This window comes from Dendrobates tinctorius, unplaced genomic scaffold (assembly GCF_039654945.1).
Source record: "Dendrobates tinctorius isolate UK_male_01 unplaced genomic scaffold, ASM3965494v1 ptg000079l, whole genome shotgun sequence".
Lineage (NCBI taxonomy): Eukaryota > Metazoa > Chordata > Amphibia > Anura > Dendrobatidae > Dendrobates > Dendrobates tinctorius.
The window spans coordinates 29,110,257-29,129,245 of NW_027361747.1; the positions used below are offsets into that span (position 1 = coordinate 29,110,257).

The following is an 18,989-nucleotide window of genomic DNA, read 5'->3' on the forward strand; positions in this document are numbered from 1 at the left end:
CCAGTGGGGAGGACTGCGGGTAGACAAGCAAGTCTTCTTACTCTGGCTACCATCATTTCCAAACAAGTTCAGAGGTCAAGGGTCGGGTCTGATTTACATCAGAAGAGTGGCTGGAGTACTGCCATTTTCAAGCAAGTTCAGGAGACAGGGCAGATTCTTCATCAGATGGGTGACCGAGGTACCAGCGGAGTCCATGGCCTGAGTATTCTGTGACGGACTCAGCTTCTGCTGAGCCCATTTTCCTTTTTAGAGTGGACCCTCTGGGCCATGGCACCCACCCACCTAGGGCGAGCTGACCTAGTGAGAACCCACCCCCTGTACAGGGAGTGTCAGGGGCAAGACCAAGGGGGTGAGCCACCACGGCAGCTGGACCAGACGGCCGGCTCAAGGAGACACTATTGAGTGTCTGACAACAGGACGGACAGGATACCAAACATAAAGCGAAGTCACACAGTTTCTTCCTCAAACGTGGATTCACACTTTATTCAGGTGCAAGGCATAACGGGGAATCAGGTGCAGGGCACAAACAGTGAAACACGGCAGGATGCGTGCAAGGGCACGCCAAATGTTCCAGGCATAACACGTGCACGAAAACATACCAGGGTTCAGGACAGGATACGTGATAGGGATCACACAAGAGTTCCTAGAAGGGATGCATGCTAGGACACGCCAGGATCCAAGACGGGGTGCGATGGCATCGGACTCCGGACTACTGGAAACGACCTACAGGGTCCAGGCATCAGGCTGCGGACATAAGCTCCGGACATCAGGCCGCAGTCATCTGGTTCCTGACCTCTGGCAACGGTCGGCAGGTTCCGGGCATCCGGCAGGCAAACCAGGGTTCAGGCAAGGAGGCACGTCAGATATCCAGGCATGGTGCGTGTTAGGGAACACGCCAAGGTCCAAGGCTAGGTGCGTGTGTAGGGGACACGCCAGGGTTCAAGGCTAGGTGCGTGTAGGGGACACGCCAGGGTTCACAAAACGAGACAGGGTGCGTGTGTAGAGACACGCCAAAGCACAAGGTAAGACAGAGTGCGTGTGTAGAGACACGCCAAGGCACACGGTAAAACAGAGTGCGTGTGTAGACACACGCCAAGGCACACGGTAGCAAAGCAGAGTCCTGCGCGTGCAAAGAGGCACGCCGGGGTCAGGTGAGGCAGAGTCCTGCGCGTGCAGAGGCATGCCAGGGTCAGGCTAGGCAGAGTCCTGCGCGTGCAGAGAAGCACTACAGAGCAAAGTGCAAGGGCACAGAATAGAGGGAGCAACCCCACAGACCAAGAGCCGTGCAGGGAAGCAACACAATATTCAGGCCCTGAGCATAGGAAGGGGCGGCCTGATATAGGGCATAGCACCTCGTCTTCCAGGTCAGGACCAGGGAAGCACTTCCGGGTTCAGATCCACAGGATAACAGAGCGTAGTCACATGATCAGAGTTCCAGACATGACGAGACGACCACAGAACCAGACAGTGCAGGATCTTAGGAAACGTCACATGATCAAGGTTTCAGACATGACGAGATGATTGCAGAACCAGACAGTGCAGGATCTGAGGAAAGGTCACATGATCAGAGTTTCAGACATGACGAGATGATTGCAGAACCAGACAGTGCAGGATCCTAGGAAACGTCACATGATCAAGGTTTCAGACATGACAAGAAGATCACAGAAGGCAAAGCAGAAACGCAGGCATTTTGTAGCTCAGCAAACATGAGGTGAGTGTGCACACTGCTCTAGGGAACAAGCAGGATAGCAGACAAGATATGCGCATGCACATCGCTCCAGGAGTTCTTGAGACAAAACAGACATGACAGACATGGCGGACATGACAGTTACCCAGGTTCCCCTTTAATATTTAAATTCGCCTTACTGTAGGCGGGGTTTCCAGACTACTTTATGAAATACGTGTAATACCTAAATTCGCCAGTTGGAGGCGGTGTATCCAGCTGCACGTCTTATTATTTAAATTCGCCCAACTGGAGGTGGTGTATCCAGGGTCACGTGTGTCATATGGGTTCGCCTTGCGGTACTCGCTGCGTCCAGACACACGTGACCATGACAGGATGATTATGGGGTTCCCCTGGTTTCCATTTAATGTCAGTTTTTAGAACAGTATAAAAAAAGTGTAGAATGCAGAACTCTATCTTCCTTTTGAAAAATGGTCACAAAACAACCCAGATGGATCCCATAATATTCGATGGGATCAGTTATGCAACTTTTTTTAACATTAATTCCATTTGTGTATGCCTAAATGACTAACACATCTAGTGTGAATGTAGGAGCAATTTTTCCCCAGAAAGAGCACTATTCTTGTTCATGAATTCTACCTGGCATTGCAGCTTAGGGTTAAATGGGAATCTGTCAGCAGTTTTTACTTCGTTATCTGAGATCAGCACTATATTGGACAGTTTGGTACAGTCCAATACATTGCTACTCTCTGTTTTCTCTACTATGAATGCTGAGCTGTCTATAACCCTGCCCACACCGCTGTGCACACCGTACATTTTCAGCAAGCTGCCAATCAGTAATGGGGCGGGGATACACAGATGAGATGGACTGCCTGGCACATGACATCTAGTCCAGCAATGATAAGCTCTTGCTGATAAAACATTCCTGAGCAAGATACACATTTCTGGAATCGGAATCAAGCTCGCTGCCTCTATATTATGCTGCTCTAAGATTAAATGGTGAAAACCTGCTGACAGATTCATTTTAACCTTGTGTGTCCATTATTTATCTGAATAAGTACTAAAAATAGCAATGTGAAAATGATTCGGATATAAAGATACAAAATAAAAATTAGCCTGTCCTTAGTAAACAGTTAATAAACAAAAGAAAGGCTTTGTTTCATGTATTTCCTTAGCCACCCACCTAGTTCTTGATAGTTTTCAAAAAGTGTCTATATTCCAAAATGCATTAAAAAGAAAATCAGACATGAAACTATCATTTCATCCATTTTGCAACAGAATTCTGGTGTGTTCTTTTTAGTGGTTCTCCCTCAGTGTGTGTAAAGCACATGTGGACTAAAATGATAGGAACCAACAAAAGTTATGTAAGTTACACAGTAAAAGCACAAACTGCCCATGTAAGAGCGCGTTCACCCTGCATCTTCATTAGGTTTGGATGATTTCCTGATGTATTTTTCCAAAAGATAGAGCAAAGGCTATATCACTATATGGGCATAATATGACATTTGCTTACCATAGATTCCCATACGGCAAACGTGGCAAATGCAGTATGAGGTTTATTCACAAATTCAGTATTTGGTCAGTATTTTACATCAGTATTTGTAAGCCAAAACTAGGAGTTGGTGATAAATGCAGAAGTGGTGACGTGTTTCTATTATACATTTCCTCTGATTGATCTACTCCTGGTTTTGGCTTACAAATACTGATGTAAAATACTGACCAAATACTGAACGTGTGAACATGGCCTAAGGTTTGCAGAATGTTACAAAATGTTACAAAATGAACTAGAATAGGATAATATTGGAAATATAATTCACATCGTACTTACATGTTTGCGGTGTCTGGTCTGAGCTGCTCATATGTGTGCATCCAGCCTCCCGTTATGGTTAGCACATCCTTGGTCTTAGCTCTCTCACAAAAAATAATGACAGCAACAGATTCACAAAACGATCTGCGTCTTCCCCATAATAGAGATCTCTGGGATGGTTTAAGGGCCCAGGCATCCTGTTATGCAATATTTGCCTTCTGAAGTCAAGACAGATGAAATAACAGAATCCAAGAAGATTAAAACGCCGCTGAGACTTGAGGCCTCCTAGTGTTGTGAAACATGATCATAAAGTGAATGCAATCCGCGTGTGCTAAAAAGAAAACATTTCTGTGTCCTAAGTATTTTGCTGATTCCTAATCTTTATCAAATATCTATCTCCAATTATGTGATTGATATGTTAAGTCTCTTGTTGGGTCAAGTTATATATAGTTATGCTCAAGAGTTGACATACCCCTGCAGAATTTTCTTGGCGTTTTTTCAGAGAATATGAATGATAACAGCAAAACTTTTTCTCCACTCATGGTTAGTGGCTGGGTGAAGCCATTGTCAAACTACTGTGTTTTCTCTTTTTAAATCATAATGACAGCCCAAAACATCCAAATGACCCTGATCAAAAGTTTACATACCCCATTTCTTAATACCGTGTATTGCCCCCTCTAGCATCAGTGACAGCTTGAAGTCTTTTGTGGTAGTTGTGGATGAGGTTCTTTATTTTCTCTGATGGTAAAGCTACCCATTCTTCTTGGCAAAAAGCCTCCAGTTCCTGTAAATTCCTGGGCTGTCTGGCATGAACTGTGTGCTTGAGATCTCCTCCCCAGAGTGGCTCAATGATATTGAGGTCAGGAGACTGAGATGGCCACACCAACACTTCACTTTGTTCTGCTGTAGACAATGACAGGTCATCTTGGCCTTGTGTTTTGGATCGTTGTCATGTTGAAACATCCAAATACGTCCCATGCGCAGCTTACGGGCTGATGATTGCAAATTTGCCTCCAGTATTTGCTGATAATGTGCTGCATTCATCTTTCCTTGAACTTTGACCAAGTTTCATGCGCCTTTGTACCTCACACATCCTCAAAACATCAGTGATCCACCTCCATGCTTTATAGTAGGAATGGTGCTCCTTTCATCATAAGCCTTGTTGACCTCTCTCCAAATGTAACGTTTATGGTTGTGGCCAAAAAGTTCGATTTTTGTCTCATCACTCCAAATTACCTCGTTCCATAAGCTTTGAGGCTTGTCTCTGTACTGTTCTACGTATTGTAGGCGAGATACTTTGTGGCATTTACGCAGTAATGGCTTTCTTCTGGCAACCCGACCCTGCAGCCCATTTTTCTTCAAGTGCCTCCTTATTGTGCATTTTGAAACAGCCACACTGCTAGTTTTCAGAGAGTCCAGTATTTCAGCTGATGTTATTTGTAGGTTATTCTTTGCATCCCATACAATTTTCCTGGGCAGTTGTGGACACAATTTTTGTTGTTCTACCTGACCATGGTTTTGTTTTCACAGAGCCCCTGATTTTCCATTTGTTAATCATAGTTTGAATGCTGATGACTGACATTATGAATTCGTTGGATATATTTTTGTATCCCTGTTTTATACAGTTCAACTAACTTTTCCAGTAGATCCGATGACAATTATTTTGCTTTCCTCATGACTCAATACAGAAACGTCAGTGGCTGGATGAAGGATGCCACTCAGCTTTTATGCACACACACTGATTACAAGCAAACAGGTCACAGGTGAGGATTAGAGATGAGCGAATTTGTTCGGATTTTGGCCCGAATCTGATTTTTACGTATTCGGGCCATATTCGAACACTATTCGTGCCGAATGTATGCCTTATGATCGGTTCCGAACATATAAGGTAATTTTTACTCCCATTGAGTCTAATGACGTTAGGCTGTGTTCAACGAATATTGCAAAAACAATATTCGAGTCCAATCGTATTCGGAACCGAATCTGAACAAATTCACTCATCTCTAGTGAGGTTGTTACCTTTAGAAGCCATTCAAACCCATTTGTGTCAACTTCTGTGCATGTTATCAGGCCAAAATCACCAGGGTATGTAAACTTTAATCAGGGTCATTTGGATTTGACAATAAATGGCTTCACCCATGGGCGGACATACCGCATGTGCAGCCAGTGCGGCTGCACCGGGGCCCAGAGGCTCCAGGGGGCCCTTGCAAGGCAGCTAATAATGAGGGCAATCCGGTCCCGAGGCTCCAGGGGGGGCCCCTGACCAGATTGCCCTCATGTACGGTGGACAGGGAGAGATCCCTACAGCTCCGCTGTCTATAAGAGAAAATGGCAGCAGAGCTGCAGCGATCCGTCCTGATTGTTGGCTGCACTTCCTTTCTCTCACAGCAGTCAGCGGAGCGGCTGGATGACATCATCATTCAGTGAACGGCTGACGGCTGTGCCGGAGAGAGCATGCTGCCGGTGACGCTGCGGGAGAGCATGCAGAGAGGTGAGATAGAGAGTCAGTGTGTGTGCAGGAGAGCGGAATGATGGGGGTGATTGCGGAGAAGGTAACAATAGGGTTGGTGGGAGAGAAATCAATGATGCAGGTGGTGGAAAGAACAATGATGGGGGTGGTGATTGAATCGAAGGCAAGGATGGGGGTGGTGGGGGAGAAAGCAATGATATAGGTGGTGGAAAGGACAATGATGGAGGTGGTCAAAAGGACATAATGGGGATTGTGGGGAAGAAATGATGGAGGTGGTGGAATTGCCAATGATGGGGGTGGTGGGGAAAAGGCAATGATGGTGGTAATGGAAAGGACAATGATGATTGAAAGGACAATGATGGGAGTGATGGGGAGGAGGAAATTATGGAGGTAGTGGAAAGGGCAATGATGGGGTGGGCGAGAGAACAATAATGGGATGCGGGGGGAGGAGGACGAGGGGTTTGGGAGATTTATAATGGATTTAGGACTAGAGGGAGGTGGAGGAATACGTTATTATCACTTATTTTTAAAGGGAACCTGTCACCTGTTTTGGCTGCTATAAGATGCGTTCACCGCCTTTCATGACTTATCTACAGCATTCAGCCCAGATCCGACCTGCAAGTGAAGAAAAATAAGTTTTATTATACTCATCGGGGGGGGGGCGGTTTGGTCCGTTGGGTGTCGCATGTCTGGGTCCGGCGCTTCCCGTCTTCTTGCGATGCCGCCCTCCTGCTTGGTTCAAGGCTCCCGGGCATCAAGCTCCTGCGCAGATGTACTTATCTTCCCTGTTAAGGGCAGAGTAAAGTACTGAAGTGCGCACGTGCTGGGTCTCTCTGACCTTTCCTTCCCGGCGCCTGCGCACTGCAGTACTTTGCTCTGCCCTCATTAGGGCAGATAAGTATGGCTGCGCAGGAGCACAATGCCGGGGAGCCATGAAGCAAGCAGGAGGGCGGCATCACAAGAAGATGGGAGGCGCCGGACCCAGACCTGCGACACCCATCGGTCCGGACCACCCCCCAGGTGAGTATAATAAAACTTATTTTTCTTATCTTTTCCGGTCGGATCGGGGGCTTAGCTACAGCATTATAGAATGCTGTAGATAAGCCCTGAAAGGCAGTGGCTGCATCTTATAGGGCCAAAATATGACAGGTTCCCTAACACAGTCTCTTAGTATATAGTGTACTCACTTATGTATAGCACAATCCCTTAGTATATAGTGTACTCGCTTATTACCGTATATATAGCGCCGTCCCTCAGTATATAGAGTAGTCACTTTTGATGCATAGCAGAGTCCCTTAGTATATAGTGTACTCACTTATTATATATAACAGCATCCTTAGTTACATAGTTTCCTCTTTTATTATGTATAACACCGTCCCTTATTACATACCATCCTCTCTAGTTATATATGGTGCTGTCCCTTATTATATAGCTTCCTCTGCTGTTATGCACAGTGTTGTTTCTTACATAGTGTATTCTTGTTATTTTGTTATTCACATAGTCCGCTCTCTTGTTACATATAAAATTACTGCTGATGGAGGAGCCGGTGACCAGACTACCAGTCTATTATCTGCTCCATTAGAAAAGAAGCTTTCCCATGCTCCAACAACCACCATTGCATTATATATATAACAAGAGAAGACGTTATGTAATAAAATACAGGGGTCTATATAATCCAATATGTAAGGGACGGTGCTGTACATAGCAAGAGAGAGCACTGTATAAGAGACGGCAATATGCATAACAAAGGAGACTATGTAGTATATATATACACATGTATGTACTGTATGTGTGCCTATATCTAATATATAATGACCTTGTAATGTCTTCACATCCTGCTCTGTCCATATGTGTCCGGATCCCAGAATTCCAAGCGGCGGAAGTTCACCGACCGCTATATTGGGACACCCAAGTGATGGGTGTCTCAATATGGAAACTGATGGTGGTGCCAGCCTCTTGTGCTGTACCACCAGCGGAACACCATCGCACTACACACACACTGTATATGCCGTACGCACCACACACAAACTGTATACACTGTAGGAACAACACACACTGTATACGCTGTGCGCACCACATACACACACACTCTGTATCTGTATATGCTGTACGTGCCAAACACACACACACACACAATGTATACGCCGTACGCAGACTCTTGCATGGTACTACCAGTGGAACACCGTCACGAACACACCGCCACCGGGATTAACCGAATGATTCACTGACTGCTGCCATCTTTGTATAGGAGGAGTGCATGCGCAGTTTTAATGTGAATTCCAAGCATGCGCAGTGAATCATTCGGCTGATCCCGGTGGTAGATGCGCGACGTGTCTACAGGCGGAGGAAGCCGGTCACATTAAAAGGGGTTTTCCCACGAATGAAAGTTCATTTTAAAAATTGTCTGTGTCTGACCGTGTACGGAGCATACCACATCTCCTGGGCAGGGGAGGAAGCAAAAGACAATACTGATATTACAGCAGGGGATCACAGAGGATTCATTTTATGAGGTAAAATATTTCACTGACTGTTTTTAAACAATATTTTACCTCACAAAAAGTATCCTCTGCGATCTCCTGCTGTAATGTCAGTATTGTCTTTTGCTTCCTCCCCTGCCCAGGAGCTGTGGTATGTTCTGTACACGCTCAGACACAGGGGTGGGAGAGACAGAGCACAGGGGGAAGACAGCTCAAATGGGACAGCACATGAGGGAAGAACACAACACATTAAGGAGACAGCAGACAAGGGGGATAGCACATGGGGTAGACAGGTCAAAGAAGAGAGCACAGACAAGAGAAGTAAGCACATGGGGAAAGAGAGAGTGGATAGGTGGGTGAGCACATGAGGGGAAGATTCTCAACGCTGCAATGCAGTGTCGGATTGGGGTGCCAAGGGCCCACCAGTAACATTGATTTTGGGGGCCCACATTTCACCTGTATGCAAATATTACATGACCCTGGTTAACAAATTTACCTATATCTCTATGTAATAATAAACTGGGTAGTTTGGTTAATGACTGAGATGCTGCTTTTTGTCTGAACAGAGAGAATCAAATGAATTATGACAAGTACTGCCCATACAGTAAGGTTGGGGGCCTTGATTTGCAAAGGGGCCCACCGGGGGATTCCCCTATGGGCCAGTCCGAGCCTGCTGCAAAGCCTGCCCCCGTCGTGACATTACCACCCTCCCGATGCGATAGCATCGGGCCTCCATCTAGCGTGTGTGTGTATATATATATATATATATATATATTATATATATATACACACACATACATATATATACAGTATATGCACCTGGCTTCACCCAACCACTATGAGTGGAGAAAAAGTTTTGGTGTTATCATTCATATTCTCTGAAAAAAAGGCCAAGAAAGAAAAAATTCTGCAGGCGTAAGTAAACTTTTGAGCACAACTGTATGGTGTGCTACGATGTGATCATTTCTCAATAATGTCTGCAGGACAACCTCTTTACAACTTAGACCCCAGCCATTTACTTTCCTCATATTGGTGGCTTCTTAATAGCCCCTATGAGAGGCAGCTGTCAAAGACACATTTTTTGGAAAGTAAAACAAAGATAACTAACAGAGGGATAAGGCAGACATTATGGAGGTCATATGGTGGTTTCTGTTGTTAGAACCTGTAAGCATACATTACAAGAACATTTCCAAAAAAAAGTAATTTGACCTTCTCCCAGTGTTAGTAAACATGCTTGGCCAGTTTGAACAAATGTAATGACCACTGCAGACCTAATATAAAGTATATGGACTAAAGTATTGGGACTTTTAATAATTAAATTCGGTTTTGATGATTCAGCCCGAGGATCGTCATGGTATGGGTTTCCATGTTCAAGCAGCAGCATTAGTGTCGGTTCACCTGGGGAGGTGGATCCTCCAAGCCCCAGGTCTGGGTGGGCAAACGGGCCATGGTGCAGCAGGAAATAAAGACTAGACGCTCTGCCAGTCGCAGAAAGTACACAGGACACCGGAAAGTAGGTATGAAGCAAATACTAGACACACTGGAGGCTGCAGGACACAGGAAAACTAAAGGTACTGTCACACTTAGTGATGCACCAGCGATCCCGACCAGCGATATGACGTGGTCAGGATCGCTGGTGCATCGCTAAGTGGTCGTTAGTGAGCTGCCACACAGGCAGATCTCACCAGCGACATAGCAGCGGTCGGGGGTCGTTACTTACCTGTCAGACGAGGCGATCCTGACGTCCTCCCGCCCACGTCCACGCGTCGCTCATCGGCACCACAGGAAGCTGACGACGAGAAACGGTCCAGGACGTTCTCGCGCGATCAGCGTTAATCAGTGGGGGAGCCGGTCGGAGGTAAGTATCAGACATAGCGATATCGCTAGCAATATCGCTGCTACATCACAAAAAACAGTGACGTTATAGCGATATTGCTAGCGATATCGCTTAATGTGACAGGCCCTTAAGAGTCTTAATAGCAAGACGCAAGTATGTCATGGTGGGCCTAGGCAGATAATTACATGCAGGGCTGGACTGGCCAGCCTTGTCTGCTATGTTATTAACAGAATCAGTGTTCTCAAGACACCCATATTGTTAACAGTTGTGATGGAGCACAAAGTCGCTGACTTCGTCACTTACCCCAGCAGGCCACAGGTATTCTTTAGAAATATTGGTCTTGTAGTAAATCTTGCTTTCCTTCATCCAGGGAAATATTAGTAATATATCCCCATCTGGTGCTTGGAAATGGGGACAACATTGGCCTGTGTGACTGCAAATGCCAGGGCTGAATTTACGCCCCAGTCCGTACCTGATTACATTGGAGCACGTCGGGCGACTTCATGGAACACAGCAGAGAGCAGTGGTCATAGAAGGAGGTGAGGAAGCCCTGCCAAACTGCGGCAGATGTGTAACAGCAAGCAAGCCTTACGTCACAGATGGCGTGGTGAGAAGCTCACTGCCACTAGAATCTGTAACAGTGGAAAAATGTTTTGTAGACTGTCAAATCACACTTCTCCATATGACGGACTGGTGTTGTGAATTCTCTTTCTGGGCTCCATCTGGTGGTTACTGAAGGTAGTGGAGCTGGTCAGATTGACAGTGGTGTTACGAGTTCTCTTTCTGGGCTCCCTCTGGTGGTTACTGGAGGTAGCGGAGCTGGTCAGATTGACAGAGGCTTGCCACCTGATAATGATGATGACGATTGGAGATCTGGGGTTTCTGACTGGAATATTTAAGACAGCTGACTTCCTTCAATCCCTGATGGAGATTTTCTTCCTGTGCCTTCTGATGTCTGATGTCTCCTGCTATGTTCCTGCATGGTTCAGCTAAGTGGTTCATTTTCTAATCTTTTTGCATTTGATCTGGTTTTTTCTATCTCTGCTTTGTGCGGGTCAGCTTGCTCCTACTGGGGCTGTGCTGGATCACTGCCCATATGTTACTGCTTGTGTCAGTTTGTTCTGTCCCCTGTTATATTGGTCTCTTTTTGCTTTGCTTTCAGTATATACCAGAATGCTGATATAGTGGGGGCGAAGTCGTGTGATTTCAGTGTTTTTTTGTGCATCAGACGTGTTGGATTTTTCAGAAAGAGAACTCACAACACCTCTGTCAATCTGACCAACTCCACTACCTTCAGTAACCACCAGAGGGAGCCCAAAAAGAGAATTCACAACAGTCTGGGTTTTGCAAGTGCCAGGAGAACATTGCATGAACAACTGTACAATTTGTTAGAGGACGGATAATGCTATCTGGTTGTTAGAGGGTTGGCCTAGGGTTTTTCAGGGGTTGGTATGTTCCCACTGTTATTTCCATTGAAGAGTGAAAACCATTTGGGGAAGGCCATTTCTGTTCCCCATGACTGTGCCCCAGTGCATTCAGCAAGTTCCATAAAAACATGTTTGGGAGTGTTTGGTGTGGAAGAACTTGACTGGTCATATAGATCAACCTTATCAAACACCTTTGGGATGAACCACAATGGAGATTGCGAGTCACAACTTCTTGTCCAAAAGTAGTGCCTGACCTTATGAATGAATGGGACTGACTCTAAAATCTTATGCAAATTCTTACCAGTAGAGTGGAGGCTGCTATATCTGCAGAGGAGGGAATAGCTCCATAATAATGAGTATGGATTTAGAATGGTATGGCATAAAAACTCCTAGGTGTAATGTGTACGGGGTCTCAATAGTGTATGTATGGCTGTGTTAGTGTAATGACTTTTGTACCAGGTGATTGTTTGTTCATTGGTTGTTCAAACATCAGCCTACTTCTGCCCCATGTGTGGCCCCGTAGGAGTAGATGGAGCCAATGAGAAAGTTAGCACCATGCCAGAGTCCTGCTCTGACAGGCAGGGTCTTCACCATGATTCTTCACTCACTCATGCTGCAGACAGTCTTCCTTTCCTCATGCTCTGCATGCTTCCAGCCGGTCCTCTAACCATGTTCTTAGGGCACGCTCGCTTTAAAGGGCCAGCGCGTGCACGTGCTATTTCCTCCCCAGCCAATGGCTGTGGGATATTATGTATATATTGCTTCCTCCCCAGTGGGGAGGTGCCTGAACAACCTTCCTCTTTACAGTCTATGTTGTGTAAGGTTGCATACCAGTGCAAATCCTGCCTGCTGCACTCAGCTACGAACTTGGTCAGCTGCACTCTGATACAAGCTCTACCTGCTGCTCCGTCCATCCGTCCTTCTGGGTCCAGCTACTGCACGATCGTTGGTCTGTCCTGGAGTGGCACATGGGGTTCATCGCGAGCCAAGTCTAACCTCACCATCAGAGGCTCTAGTGAACAGTCTGGTGTTTGCTTAGTTACGCCCCCCCAGGCTCTCCGCGGTCCGTGGTTCCACAAAACACGTCCGTGACAGAAAAAGCAACCAGCCTGTAGACCTTTACAAATTGGTCAATCCTGCAATTCCTCCACTTTGCTGTGGGATTAGATATGTGTTTGAATATGTTTTATATTCCAATTAGAAATGAGAGAAAAGATTTTATTACAATGTTAAACAGTTTATTACTTTAAATTCAGTTTAGATAAGATTGAGCCTGTTAAGGTCCATTAACACAGCATGATTATTATAAATCCATTATCCTAGAAACGCTCATTTCACGGTAATCTTGCAGTCTAAACAGGCCAATTACATAATGGAAGAGAAAAAATAGAATTAGTCTTACCGGTAATTCGGTTTCTAGGAACCTTCCACAACAGCCATATCGGAGGATGTCTCCCCGCCCTTATGGGGGACAGGAAATGCACAAGAGGTTAAATAACCCTCCCCTTCCTGCTATCTCCAGTGTTTTTTTCTGGACACACTAGCATGTATAGTTACCACCAAGGTGTAGGAATCATCCAATAAAAGTATCAGATAGGGAGGGAAATTAGTGCTGTCGTGGAAGGTTCCTAGAAACCGAATTACCGGTAAGACTAATTCTATTTTCTCTAGTCACCTTCCACGACAGCCATATCGGAGAAATACCAACAACTTCTTAGGAGGGACAACAGCCTGCAGAACATATCTGCCAAACGTTAAATCCCTGTTGAAATGTAGTGTATAGTGTCTGGTGAATGCATGTACAGACGACCAGGTGGCGGCTCTGCATATCTGCTCAGAAGATGCGTCTCCTCTTCCTGCCCATGATGTTGATACTGACGAGTAGAGTGGGCTTTCAGAGATGTAGGAGGAGGAACGTTCTGTGACGAGTAGGTGAGGCTGATAGCTTGCCTGATCCAATTCGTTATTGTAATTTTTGCCGCCTTTTGCCTTTATTCCGACCGGAAATTTGAATAAATAAAATCTGGTCAATCCTCCAACTCTCCATCTGCTGGAGGTAGAAGAGAACTACTCTATAGACGTCGAGGGTGTGAAAGGCTTCTTCTTTCGTGTTGGAGGGGTTTGTACAGAAGGAAGGTAATACAATGTCCTGGAACCTATGAAAGTTTGAGACTACCTTAGGCATAAAGGAGGGATTTAACCTTAGGAAGATGCTATCTTCCGTGATGGTCAAGTATGGCTCCTGTATTGAAAGGGCCTGTAATTCTCCTATGCGTCTTGCAGTAGTAATTGCTACCAAAAACATAATTTTTAGTGTTAAGTTATCCAGAGCCATGGAAGACAGTGGCTCAAATGGTTCCCTGGTCAAGCCTTTGAGAATTAGGTTCAAGTCCCATGGAAAAACTGACTACGGTGTTTGGGACGGATTCGAGTTGATGAGGTTAGGAATCACTTGATCCATCGATGGCTTGCCAGATCTTGATTGTAAATTGAACTAAGAGATGACACCTGTACCTTTAGTGTACTAGGAGTGAGCCCTAGAGCTAAGCCGTCTTGAAGAAATTCTAAGATCTGTGGGATATTAGGATGGAAGGGGTCCAGGGCACTTAGGGAACACCAAGATGAGAACATCTTCCAAACCTTCCTGTAAATGGCGTTAGTCATGCTCAGCCTAGAATGGTCGGTGGCCCTGTAGAGTTTGGATCACTTCCTCGGAAAGGCCTTAAGCCATTAGAATTCCGGCTTCAGTAGCCAGGCTGCAAGGTTCATTCTGTGCGGGTCTGGGTGCAGTAGAGGGTCTTAGTAAAGGAGACTGGCCCTCTAGGGGCAGAAGTATTGGGCCTTCCTGAGCCATGTTCCGTAGGGCTCCGTACCAGCTTTTCCCTGGCCATTAGGATTGTAGCGACTTGTTCTGCCCGTATCTTCTGCAGTGTTCTCGCTACCGTGGGAATCGGAGGGAAGGTGTAAGCCAGATTGAACTGCCACGGATGGGAGAAGGCATCTACTCCCGACGCTCCGTCGGTGGGACTGAGGGAAAAAAGTTTCCACCTTCGCGTTTTGACCGCTGGCAAAAAGGGTCCCCATCGGGATTTCCCCACCTTGACACCAGAGGCAAAAATACTGTTTGGTCTAGGCTCCATTCCCCGGAATAAACGTCCTTCCTGCTGAGGAAGTTCGCCTCCTGATATGAACAACAGACGTTTCTCTGCCCAAGAAAAATTTCTTGCAGCTATTTTTTGGTTGAAGAATTTCGTGCCTCCTTGGTGTCGGATGTAGGACACTGTCGCCGCATTGTCAGGGCAGACACGTACATGATGATTTGGACAAGGGTTGATGCTGCTTTCAACACTTCCTCCACGGTTTTCAGTTCTCTCACATTTGAGGAGCTGGCTCTGATGTCTGGGGGCCATACCCCCTGGAAGTGTGATTTCTCCACTATAGCACCCCAGACTCTCTGACTGGCATCTGTGATGACAATTTTCAGGGAGAGCTGAACCCAGCTGATGCCCCGCTGGAGGCTCTGGTAAGTCCAGCCACGATAGGAGAGACGCCTTCACATGACCAGGAAGAGGGGTTCTCTTGGTCAGAGTATTCCGATACTTCTTCGAACACCGGAGTACACAGGATCGAAGGAACCGAGTATGTGCTTGAGCCCAGGAAACAGTTTGGACGCACGCTGTAAGCGAACCTAGGATGGACATTGAGTCTCAGGGTTTGTGCTCTCTGGTCTCCGAACCTGGAGGACCTCTGAACAAGGTCGAGTTGTCGTTCCCTGGGTAAGAAAGATGTTTGCCTTCCTGAGTCCAGGAGTATCCCTAAGAACTTCTTCCCTGACGAAGGAAGGTGGTCTGATTTCTCCAGGTTGGGGATCCAACCCAAGGACTGTAAAATCTCCAGGGACTTTCCTATGTCCTGGTTCAGGCGAGACATGGATGGAGCCCTTATTAGAAGGTCATCTAGGTATGGGACAATGCAAATCCCCTGCTGGCAAATGAAGATCATTGCCTCTGCCATTATCTTGGTAAATACTCGAGGGGCTGATGACACCCCAAACGGCAGGACATTGAACTGGTAGTGGTTGACTCAGGGACCCTGGAAAACCGCAAACCTGAGGAATTCCCTGTGGTCTGGATGAATCGGGACATGATAGTAAGCGTCCCTCAGGTCTATTGTGGCCAAAACCCAATTTGTCCTATGAAGGGGATTGCCGACTTAACCGACTCCATCCTGAATCATCTGTACTTTACCCTTGGTTCAAGGGTTTTAAGTTTATTATAACCCTGCTTTCCAGAGGGTTTTAAAATTACGAAGAGGTGAGAGTAGTGGCCTCTGCCTATCTCCTGTCGATTTGCCCGCTGGTCTCCCATTCTGGTCCCGACCTGCTCCAAGCTGCCTAGCAATTGACACCCAATGGGAGCAGTCACGCACAGTGTGGAAATGGGGAGATCGCCTTGCAGAAGTGTCATAATGTCTGACAGCAAGGATTTTTAGAGGTATGCCTGCAAGGACGTCACTCTTAGGCATTGAGGGGGAGGACTCTCGCCTCAATCTCAGTCCATCGTGAAAGCTGTGAATAACCCATTGGTTTGAGGTTATGGATTGCAACAATCTATGAAATTCAAGGGTCGACCCTCGACTGGAGAACCGTTAATTCTGGGAGGACTGGTCACGGGGAGGGAGACGAAAAAATCATTTCCTAGGTACCGGAAGAGACTTTTTATCAGTGGCTTTCTCTAGGATATCATCCAGAGCTGGACCACATAATTTCCCTGAAAGGGAAACGTATAGACATTTGACATAGATTCTCCTCCCCAAGCTTTCAGCCACAGAGTTCCCCTGGCTGAGGTAAATGCATGACCTGGGATTGCAGGCTGGTCTCCCATTCGGGTCCTGGCCCAGGCTCAAGCTGCTTAGCAGCCGCCATCCTAGAAGGGCCGGTTGGCACCGCAGATTTTGCTGCTACCCGGACGGACTTAGCGGAAGCATCCGCTAGGAACCCTGTCGCTTTTGTAATAGGGAAAGAGAGTCAAGGTTTTCTTCCCTGGAGGTCCCCTGAGTGAGGTGAACCCACGTAGAGGCTATATTGGCCTTAAGCAGGGTTGTGGAGATGTCCCAGGATTTCCTGAGCAAGCTTGCCATTGAGAGTTTCCCTTAAATGGAAGAGCCGCTCTCCTGCACGTCCACTTTAGGGACTTCCCATAAGGAGCCATCTCCATCCAAGGGAAAAAAAACAATTCCTCAATTCTGAGGTGACACCAACTCTCTCTCGGGAGGGGCCCATTACCAGCCGTGAATGCTTCAGCCCCTCCAAACATCTCATCTTATATAGAGAATTCTACTTCCTCCTCCCGTACTATCTAATCTGGTCTCTCATTCCCGTCCCGGCCCAGCCTGAAGCTGCTTAGCGGCCGTGAGGAATGTAGTCACGCTCAGCCTAGAATGGCCGGAGGCACCTTTGGAAGAGAAATAGTATTCCCAGATCTGAGGGTGGAAGTGCAACCCTCATTTTCCCAAGCATCCTCTGAGTTAGAGGTATCAAATTCACCCAAGTCAATCAGATTCCATAGGTGCCGATTTCCTCCTAGCAGGAGGGGGCTGTGGCTGGGAAAATGTTGTCATAGAAGATTGGACTTCTTGTCCGATGAGAGTTTTTATACTGTCCAGTAGGGAGGGCTGCTCTGTACATGATACATCGTCCGTCCAGGGCTGACAAAGCTACTCCTATATGAAGAGGGAGGCCTGGAACCACACCTGGTTTATTCTTTTTAGGGTCAGAGGCCTTGTCTCCCTACAAGAGAGAGAGAAGGCATACTAACCCACCTCCAAGACTACTCTGGACAGAAAAGGGGGGACCCACTCCGCTACTTACTGTAGGAGGGTGACGCTGTGCTCTGCAGTAGCAGGCAGTAAGGGTTTGTCGCCGTCCATGGTCAGTCTGCCACAGTCACTGTACAGATAATGGCCTTTCTTGGACGCACCCAGACCAGGATTAGAATAACCGAGGTCCATTCAGCGTGTTGTATGCTTCTCCTCCCCTCGGTCCACGGGTGGGGGTCATTTCCATCACCCCTCCCCACAGGTGAATTCCCCAGCTGCTCAGCGGCTGCCCCTGCACACTCGGCGGTGCTCCATTCTGGTCCCGGCCCGCCTCAAGCTGCTTAGCGACTGCCTGACGAGAGCAGCCACGCTCAGCCCAGAAGGGCCGGTGGCTGGAGCCCCAGACTGCGCCCACAGTCCGGTAACTGCAGGCCGCGCGTGCGTTCCCACCTGGCACGCAGGTGGAAGGCAAACCGGAAGTTCAGCTCCAGTCCCGACGCCACCTCCGGATCGCATGCCACATGCACACCCGGATCGCATGCCACATGTGGAGGAGGACGCCGGGGAGCTCCAGGAGGACCCCGGACGCACAGCGCCGCCCCGCTTTACCCCGTTGAGGGGGCGCAGGAGGGGCGGGCAAGGGTCCCGGGTACCACCAAAGTGGAGACAGGAGCAGCCTTCCTACGGAGGAGAGCAGAGCCCCCGACTGTTGACTGCCCAGCGTTACAGGTACCTGATGTTGTAGTGCCTCCGTTCGCCGGCCACGGCAGCACTATCAGGACCTCTTCATGCCCCAGAGGGGACAGGAAAAACACTGGAGATAGCAGGAAAGGGAGGGTTATTTAACCTCTTGTGCATTTCCTGTCCCCCATTAGGGTGGTGAGACATCCTCCGATATGGCTGTCGTGGAAGGTGACTAGAGAAACGCTTGTTTATTGGATGAAATGATCTTTTGGTCTACACAAAAAAACATCACTCTCAACATTACATTTTACTCTGCAAACAGGACTGGCGCTGGAGAGAATAATGGCAGGCTATGTGCACTGAGCCATCAATTACAGAGGGTTTAAAGCACGTCTAAAGCGGGGTCAGAAACAGGCTATAAACAGCTGCCGATCAGCAATCAAGCAGTTGATCACTGGTCATTTTGTGCCTCTGGCTGAGTACTGTAAAGCACAATTCAAGTCTTTGCAGGTAAAGCACCATTCCAGCATTTTTTATTGTAGCGCTGGAATGGTGCTACTAATCTAAATTCCCTGCCCATAGTCTCATACTTACCAGCTGCCTTCATCTTTCATAGGCACCGCTCCGGTCACCTTTTGCAGGTTGTGATGTGCCTGATCATTCCAGTATGTGCTGGGCGATCTAGAAGTTTCAAATCAATGTAATTCTATGAGAGCCAGAACAAGGTTGGGACTGGAGTGACTCTGGAAGAGCTGATACAGCAGCTGGTAAGTATAACACTAGGAT

General features: G+C 47.2%; 1 protein-coding gene across 6 annotated transcripts in view; it reads right to left on the reverse strand.

Moving 5' to 3' along the window:
- FGL1 (fibrinogen like 1) overlaps window positions 1–18,989 on the reverse strand; it is a 170,934-nt gene that overhangs the window by 139,970 nt on the left and 11,975 nt on the right. The window contains exon 1 of one of the 6 annotated variants that reach the window (XM_073583643.1): window positions 3,513–3,693. The exons of 4 other annotated variants lie outside the window; for them this stretch is intronic. In XM_073583643.1, the coding sequence (XP_073439744.1) occupies window positions 3,513–3,553 (41 nt within the window). In that variant the 5' untranslated portion in view covers window positions 3,554–3,693. Of the gene's footprint in view, window positions 1–3,512; window positions 3,694–18,989 lie in introns of those variants that run through there. One more of the 6 variants, XM_073583645.1, reaches the window with a different exon arrangement.